A 9,619-nucleotide genomic window follows, 5' to 3' on the forward strand; every position below is an offset into this window, starting at 1 on the left:
TCTATAGTCTAGTTTATAGTCTAGTGAATGGTCTAGTCTATAGTCTAGTCTATAGTATACTTTATAGTCTAATGTATAAGTAGTCTAGTCTATTATCTAGTCTAGTTTATAGCTTGGTCTGTAGTCTCATTTATAGTTTATAGCCTAGTTTATAGTTTGTACTCTAGTTTATAGTCTAGTCTATGGTTCAACTTATATAGTCTAGTCTTAATTACAAGCCTAATGTTAAACTAACACTGCATACACTTTAGACAAGTTTTTGCTAAAAGTATTATATAAAAAAATCTTTTTGAAAAATAATATTAAGTCAGGTAAAAAGAGACAGTCAAGGTCGATTATAAAATACAGTTTTACTCCTCTTACAAGTATGAAAGTGTTTAGAGAATAATTTGATATGATTGTGAAATAATAAAGAAATGTTATTTTCAAAATTAAATTAAATTATCATAGAATTAAAAATTACATATGTTTAAGATGTCTAGTTTTATATATCTTTACCTTAACCTCAAGCAAAAGTTATCCAAGCATATATTATAAGGATAATGATGCATGAGTATTATTGCTCATGTACATAAGTTGTTTATAACACGAGCGCATACCTTTAAACTTAAAACACAGCAAACAATTTTGATTAAGGTGTTTTTTTAAGATTTTATTTTTATCTGAATATCTATCATGGTTTTTATGTAAATTGGTTAGAAAATTTCTTATTGTCTTAATTTTTCTAAAGGAAAATTCTACGAAATAAAGACCAATTGCCTGTTTACGGGGTTTGCTTTATATTTAAAAGTAATATGTTTGTTAAAGAAAAAAAGAAAATAGAATTTGACGATAAATTTTATTACAAATGTTTTCTTTGCAATAAAGAAACTCGTTAAAGCTAAAATAGTTTTCCAGTAACAGCCATGATTTTGTTGATGGAGACGCCAAAAGCAACAACAATAACAATGAGCTAAAATATTACCACAATATGTTGCAAGAACATTAAGGTATAAAGCAAGAATTTAAAAGTAATATAATAGTAATATGAAATAATAATAAAGTAAAGAAAAATAATTCAAATTTAAAACCATTGGAAAGTTAAAAATTTAGCATTTTAGATTATTAAAGAAAAATTCATAATTAAAATTAATCATACGTCATGGTGTACAAAATTATGTATTTAATTAAAATTGTGAGAAATATGCAAAATATTTAAAATTATTTTATTGAAATTGTTAAAATATAAAGTAAATTTATTCTGTATTCTTTAGAAAAAACTCTTTTAAATACAAAAACAATTAATTTCACTTTAAATAAAATCACATTTAATCATAATTATGAATTTTATGCTAATTATGTCTTAAATTTCTATTTATAAATGAAGACACTTTCAGTTTGGCCACATTCATATCCACCGTATCTTTGAGGTTTATTGAACCCATGTCCTCAACATGACTATAGTCTGCAACACAGATAATAAACAGTAATTAATACAACACAAACAACAAAGAGAAATGGTGTCTAACAATTCATGTAAGTAACTTACAGAAAAAAAATAAATAAATAAAATTAAAAATTCTCCAAAAGAAGTAAACATTTGATAAGAATGAACCATTGTCTGTTAATGTTTAAAAACATTATACACACCTTTAATAAGTAAAACATTTTGGCCATTTTGTAAACCAGCTGCACGCCAGGGATCCAATAGACCGTGGGTAAAGACAACACGTTTGGAAACATTAGAAAAACCACCAAAAAGTTTATTTATCGCTAAAGCTCTCGCCTGTAATTGTTGTAATGTTAGGGAGGAATAAAGAGTGCCCTGACCTATATTTTCCATAAAAACATCCTGACACAATTGTTGAAAATAAGACAAAGGCACCTGGCCACCAAATGTCGGAGTATAAGGTGTTACTGTGAACACTTCATTTGTAGTGGCGTTGATGGTGGCTGTGGTGGAAAACCAACCAAACTCCTGACAAGTTTGATAAAACCAAGGACGTGCTATTTACCAAACAAAAAAGCATTTCATTAAAATTTATGAAAAAATATACATATTACTTACTGCCTGTGGTTAGTTCATTTACATCTGTAAATATTGACTTCAGGCCTTGATAGGAGAAATCCAAACACCATTCTTCAAACTCTTCTCTGTTTTTCAATTCTTCTTTATTTGCAAAAACTTGTGCAAAATATTTGATTAAAGCTTCGGTGGGTTTAAAATCCAATTTAGTAAAAGTTAAACAAAATTGTGGTATAAAAGAACTATTTTACATAAAAACAAATCAACAGTCAACAAATCAACAGTCAAAGAAAGCTTGTCTATCGAGATGATTTGTGGCATCAAATGTTTGACATATATTTAATTTTCTTAATAAACTATAGGCTTTATTGCTGTTTATTGCTTTTACCAAACCTTTGAATGCCTCATCGAGCTTTTGGGCGCATTTTACTCCACCTTTTTGTTGCAATGAAGTCATAGTTAAAGTCATGTACTCTGCGGAATTAGAAAAACAAAATATTAATAACTGTTTTTCCAAAAAGTTAAGCTTTTAAGTTTTCTAGCAATAATGTATTTTTCAAAAGCTTTCGTTTTAGTTCTTTTAATTTACAAATATCAAACGTTTTTCATTAAAAGCAAACCATTATGATTTCACACTTTAAAAATTAACTTTTAAACAGTTTTCTTATTATATTACTTTAAAGCTTTTTATATATAACAGAAGTTTTCTCAAAAAAGCTTTTAAAAGTTTAAAATACTTTTCAAAAACTTCTACAATAATTTTAACTTTATAACTAAAACTCTTTATAAACGCAATGAAAGCTTTTGCAAAATATCACTAAATTTGTTAAAGCTTTTTATTTCAAATATAATTTTCTTACCATTAAAATCCATTTTAGCTTTTAAAGGAGCACTAGAAGCCCAGGCTGCCACGGCCATTTCGGGATACAATTTCATAAACCATGCTACCATACTGCCAGAATAAGAACCTCCGACTAAAACAACTTTGGCATTTGACAAAGCTTTTGTCGAAGACTTTTGATAAATTAAAAAGCTCTTTAAGTCTTCGAGAGATTGTAAAACATTTAGGAATTGTAAGTTATCCGTAGAAGAGTCACTAAAGGGGAAAATAATATAAATTTAAGCTTTGAAAAATAAGTGTAAAAAAGCTTCTAACAAAGCTAAATCGATATTATCATTTTAAAAGCTTTAAAAAGCTTCTTTATTAAAAAATCTATTGAAAAGAAATCTATTTAAAAGCTCTTTTTTAATTCTCGTAAAAGTTAATCGATATAATAGAATACATCTCTTCTATTATATCGATTAACTTTTACGAGAATTAAAAAAGAGCTTTTTAATAGATTTTTTTAATAAAGAAGCTTTTTAAAGCATGTTAAAACGTATAACAAATATATACATATAAAGACAATAAGCTTTTGTAACGAAATCGTAAAAAGCGTTTAAGCTTTTTTTAATAAACACTTTAAAAGCTTTTATGTAACCATAAGGATTAATTTTGAATAAAAAATCATTAATCTTAAGAGTTGCTTATTTAATAAAAAAAGCTTTGAAAAAGCTTTTTATGTTAGCTTTTAGAACTAACATTTTTGAATATATATCTTATATATAAAGACAACAAGCTTTTGAAGCAATATCGAAAAAAGCTTTTGAGCTTTTTACAAAATACTTAAAAAGCTTTTATTATTTTTATTTAACCATAAGGATTAATTTTGAACAAAAAAATTGTAAATCTTTTAGAATATCTTATTATTCAATAAGAAAAGCTTTGAAAAAGCTGTTTTATGAAAGTAAGCTCTTAAAAAAAAATTATAAAAGAAAGTTGTTGAACTTACTTTTTCGGCCAACTTTGTCCGTAATAACGATGTTCCGTGTAAAACATTAAAGCTTCCTGCTGTTTGGCCATATCATAAAAATGACCAGCTTGCAGCATATGCGGCAATATTTCCCATTCACCACCCACAAACACAAATATGGGAGCTCCAACTTGATAGAAATTATCATTTACAAAATAACGCTGTCATAAAGTAAAAAAAGTAATATTAATAAAATAATTATTTCAAACTTTCGAGTCATTTACCATTAACCAGGTTTCCGTATTATTAACATCAAAATGATCTACTGGCTGCTGCAGCCAAAGCTCCTTTATCTCACCGCAATCCTTGCTAATATTCACTACATTGACGGGTGGTTGTTGGTGTAACATTTGAAAAACTTTTTTATATGGATTAATTTTATGCAGAACCTGACATGAGCTATTATTAAAAATGCAAAATAATTGTAATGCAACTGCAATATATACAGACAGAGAGTTAAACATGATTATGAAATGAAGCAGAAAATATGTTTAAATGTTTTTTTAACATTTGTTAATATTTATAAAGAAAAATTGTTTGCGGAAGTAGTCAAGGAATCTTTTAGTTCCAAATTTTAGTCCCTAAATTTTAACTGAAATGGCAACACTAGTTGCAAGACTAACCCCTTTTTGTTAGACTCTTTAGAACTCTCATTAAACAATTCTATGTTTTTGTTAAGAGACAAAGCTTTTCTCTCGTCTTCTCTGCAAACTTACGGATTCTCTCTAAATAAAAAGCTTTTTGTCGATTTTCACTAACCGCAGTAAATACTCTTAACATTCCACCCTCTTTTACAACAGTTGGTAAAATACAATTTTACTACAAACTAGAAAAACCAGCAACAAAGCGACAGGAAGGACCAAAAAAATACAAAAAAACACTCAAATACATTGATAGAAACCAGTGTCTCTTAGTGGCCTCCTGTTGCTCGACAAACTAACAGGTGGCTACGTCATGACTGTCATTGTATGTTAACATGATATTAAAAGATTTAGACATGAAGTTAAATAGGAAGCGCATAAATACAAAAAAAAAAATATATAGAAAATAGACACAGCCACACAAGTACATTAGAAAAATAACACACACACACAGATGACTCTTTAACTAGTAAAAGTAACATTAGAAGTATTTGTAGAAAACAAGTAGGAAAGTATAGTCGGGCATGGCCGACCATATAATACCCTACACCATGAGTATATTTTTAAAATTTTTACTTTTTATAAAATTTTTATTTTTTGTAAAGAAACTTTTATGTTGAATATTACCATAATTCCAAAATATTTAAGCCATTTATTGATAAAAAACTAAAATTTCTAAATAAGGCATTATATAGGTCAAATATGGGCCGATCCTCCGTAAATTTGGGAAAAGGATATATTTCTAAATAACAGTTAGTTTTGTTGAGTTTCATTACGATACAAATGGTTACAAGTCAATTTTAGACGTTTAAGTCATTTTTTGAAGGGGGGTTTGTATGGGGGCTAGGGTCAAATATAGGCCGATCCTTACGAAAATCCGCAGTATCATTTATACTTAATAAAACTTATTTGTGCCCAATTTTAGAGAGATAGCAGAATATTTGACGTAATTATAGCATAAAAAGTTCAATCGGAAGGTACGTTTGTATGGGGGCTAGGTGAAATAATGGACCGATTTCAACCATTTTCAATAGGCTTCGTCCTTGTGCCAAAAAACATGCTTGGTCCAAATTTCATCAAATTATCTTGAAAATTGCGGCCTGTACCTTGCGCACAAGGTTTACATGGACAGCCAGCCAGCCAGCCGGACAGACGGACGGACGGACATGTCTTAATCGACTCAAAAAATGATTCTGAATCGATCGGTATACTTTAAGGTGGGTATTGGACCAATATTTTTGTATGTTACAAACATCAGCACAAACGTATAATACCCTCCCCACTATAGTGGTGTAGGGTATAAAAAGGACGTACTGAAACGTACATCTTGAATGAAAAATACTTTTTGGCAAAAAAAAATAAAATAAAAACCATTACGGAAAACGAAGAAAAATGTTAAGTAGTAGAATAATAAAAACAAAAGAAAGAAAAAAATATGCATAAATGTACGAAAAAAAAAAAACACATAAATATAAAAATATAAATAAAATAATATTAATGAAAGTCTATGTATGAGTAAGTAAGAATTATATAAATTTTTCTTTTCTAAATGTTTTATAAATGCAGGATTGTAACACATCCTTTAATACATATTTGAGTATGTGTGTTTAAGCGTTGTATGTAAGTTTATGGGAGTATGTCAAATTGTTAGGGTGTGTGTAAAAGTATTTTAAGAATCTACTTGTTGAAGAATGTTTTTTAATATGGTTTGGGGTTTTATAGTACAGTTACACCTTGACATCGAAACTCATTTATCTTATGATGTTGGTTTTTCTACTCGTTTTTTTTTTTCAAATTAACATCAACAGATACTTTTGGAATGGAGAGGGGAAGTGAGAAAACTTGAAACTTTGAAAGAAAATTACCCTAAAGTCAAAAAATCAAGTCGATCAAAGTCAACTCGTTCAAAGCAAAGTCTTAAAAAATAACAAAATGTATCAAAAATTAATGAATATTATAAACTTTTAAGCTTTTAAAAAAGCTTAAATATAATTAAAGTAATAAAATAATTTTCACAAAAAAAAGAAAACTAATAAAAGTTTAAAAACACAAAATTGAAAAAGAAAAGTGTTTTACTTCAAAAATTGAGCTTAAAAAGCTTTTTAATAAACACTTTAGAATTAATTTTTATTAGAAAATGGACAATACTCATAGATTTCTTTATGAAGTGTTACTTTACGTAATATCTATAGAAAAAGTTGTTTAAAAGCTTTTTTTTTCACAAAAATAATTTAATTTGTGAAAGAGTTTTTAAAAATTTGTTCACAACTTATTCATTTAAAAACATTAAAAAAAACAATTAATATCTGAAAGTTGTGGAAAAGCTTTTAAAAAAGATATTCACACTTTTCAAAAACATAGCAAAAGCTCTGAAAGCTTTCTATTTTTCATTAAAATATTTAAAATTTTTAAAAAGCTTCTTTTCGAAAAGTTGTTCAGAACTTTTTCATTCCAAACATACAAAGGTTTCAATAAAAATTTACATAACTTTAAAAGATTATTATCAGAAGATCTTTCCTTAAATATTGCTAAAGACTATATTTACCAACCTCTTAAAAGCTTTTTCCATATAATTTGTAAAAGTTCTTTAAGTTCTTTAAATCGAAAGAATTTGAAGAAAAACGTTTAGTAAAATAAAGCATAATAAAATTTTATTTGCACATACATACTTTACAACTTATTTTCTTTAAAATCGTTCTAAAATTTAAAAGCTCTTTGGCATAGGAGCTTTTTCAATATATGTAAATATTGACTAGATAATGACATGATTGAATAGTAGGAAGCTGTATAGTTTTAATGATCAAAATTCGCTAAAAACATAAGTTTAACTTTTGAAAGAGAGTTAAGGTAATGTTTTGCTTTGGGAGTTTTTTTTAATAAAAAAGCACTTCTTTCAATTAAATATATCTATAACAGAGCTTTACATTTTTAAATAAAATAAAACTAACTTTGCCATAGAAAGCTTTTTTTGGGAAATTGTATCATTAAGATAATTGTTGCAAACACGTTTTTAAGATAATTTTCGCAAAAAGCTATTCCAGATATTTGTCGCAAAAGACCTTACTAAAGCTTTTAGTAATAAAACATATTTCAATAAAATATATCTAAAACAGAGCTTTAAAAACTTTCTTATATATTCTTGAAATAAAAAAACCTTGTCAAAGAAGTTTTTTTTTTTATTTTTAAGGTAATTGTCGTAAAAAGCTTTTTAAAACTTTTTAAGAATTTATTCTAAAAGAAATGTTTTAAAGCTTTATAAAATATAATCTTTTTAAAATTATTTCCTAAAAAGCTTTTTAACAGCTTTTTATTTTATTGTTTGAAAAGCCTTAATAATTATTATTATTTTTCTCTTATATTTTTAAGGTACTTATCATAAAGGTACTTATCATAAGATTTTTATTCGTATACAGTTAGTCAATATGATCTGCTTACACTTTTTATAGAGTTGATCAGTCTTCTCTTTATAAAGTTGATAAGTTTAATTCTGTGGCGATTCTTTTCTGAGTTTATAAGCTGACTCAGCAGTTTTTATCTCTATAGATTTGATTTATCCCATCCGTTAAGATTTGATCATTGGACTTTGTTGATCAGTAGTTTTATTTAAAAATTTATTACCTGACTCTATGCATAGGGTAAAAATTGATTATGTGCATATTAAGAAAGCTTTAAATGAATACTCTCACATCGTATGGTTACCAGCCAACTCGGGAGTAGTGGGTAACGAAAGAGCGAATGTAATAGCTGACAAATGCAAAACCATTCTACGCAATAAAAGCTGAACTAAAAACATGAGTGAGAGAATCCCACAAGACTTCTTGAAATAATGAAACAGTGGGTAGAACAACGAAAATCCTATGGGGTGACCCTGTTGAGAGCAAGACGAAAAATATCCTGATTATTAGAAAGTCTGAAGTTAGTATAATAGTATTCTGAGTGGACACACAGGATTACGAAAACATTTATGGAAACCTGAACGTGCGGATTCAAACGTATGTAGAGCATGTGGAGAGGACCCTAGCACTTTCTTTGGCACTGTCAGGCATTCGTCGAAGTTAGATCCGATTATCTTAGAAGTGATGTTATTCCGGAAATAACATTCCTGACTAACACTGATTGGAATATTTTTAGGAATTACATTCAGGGAACTGAGTTTCTGAACACTGAAAAATAATTCATTCAGTTCAATTTTTTTCTCATGATAAGGAGCGCACAAAAGGCCCGATTGTGTCCTAGATGTATTTTTTTCGGAATTGATGTACTATACATCCTCCTATCAACCTAACCTAACCTAACCATGTGCATATTTGATTACTCGACACTTTTTAGACATGTTCCTTGACTCTATATAGAAATCATAAACCTGAACAACTGAACTGTTTTGAATTGATAATTTAATCATATTGATCATTAGTTTTATTTAAGCATTAATTAAATACTTTACTCTGTACGAAGTTGATAAATTCACTATGTTAGGTTACTACTAATACTACTTACTCTTCTTATACTACTACAGTCAACTCTGTATAGATCTATGGTATATAATAGTTCGACTTTGTCTAACGTTGAGCAATTGAATCTCTCAGTGAATCTATTTTATAGTTGAACTGGTTGATTTTGTATACACTTTTAATACCCTATAGAGTACCTCACTCTATATTAAAGTTCACGGTAGGTCTTTATATGGACTAGGTTATTTGTATCTTAACTAGGGTGGATCGATCTATGCTTAAAGAATATATCAGTTAACTTCAAGTTAATTTATTATTAATGTAAACATTTTAAAACAGTCTATATTGTTTGTTGCTCTGGCGTGTCATGACATCAGCATATCCTGGTTTTATGAAGTGTCTAACATTACAACATTATTCTGCTAAAAGAAAGAACATTTTATAACTGCATGTCCTGCTGTTTATAAACATTTTACCAGGGCAATGTGTTTTTTATGGTTTCTTGTAATATTTTTCATTTTCTTGTGAACATTTTTGTTTGTTTGTGTCGCAGGTTTCCTTTGCCACATAGAATAACGTAAAAGACAAAAAACAGTTTTTTTGGTGGCACTTTCTTTTTGTTGTTGTTTTAATTGCAATCATTTCCTGTAAAGTTGTTTTTGTTTTTTT

General features: G+C 27.9%; 1 protein-coding gene across 1 annotated transcript; it reads right to left on the reverse strand.

The window, feature by feature from the left end:
* Positions 1-1,331: 1,331 nt before the first annotated feature.
* Positions 1,332-4,248, reverse strand: LOC111681824 (putative serine protease K12H4.7). The gene is made up of 7 exons (XM_046948004.1): positions 4,083-4,248; positions 3,838-4,019; positions 2,866-3,101; positions 2,288-2,479; positions 2,048-2,188; positions 1,630-1,986; positions 1,332-1,444 (listed from the first exon to the last, which is right to left on the reverse strand). The coding sequence occupies exons 1-7, from the start codon at positions 4,206-4,208 to the stop codon at positions 1,332-1,334; spliced, it is 1,347 nt and encodes a 448-aa protein (XP_046803960.1). The 5' UTR covers positions 4,209-4,248.
* Positions 4,249-9,619: the final 5,371 nt, after the last annotated feature.

The sequence above is a fragment of the Lucilia cuprina genome, chromosome 4, assembly GCF_022045245.1.
Source record: "Lucilia cuprina isolate Lc7/37 chromosome 4, ASM2204524v1, whole genome shotgun sequence".
Lineage (NCBI taxonomy): Eukaryota > Metazoa > Arthropoda > Insecta > Diptera > Calliphoridae > Lucilia > Lucilia cuprina.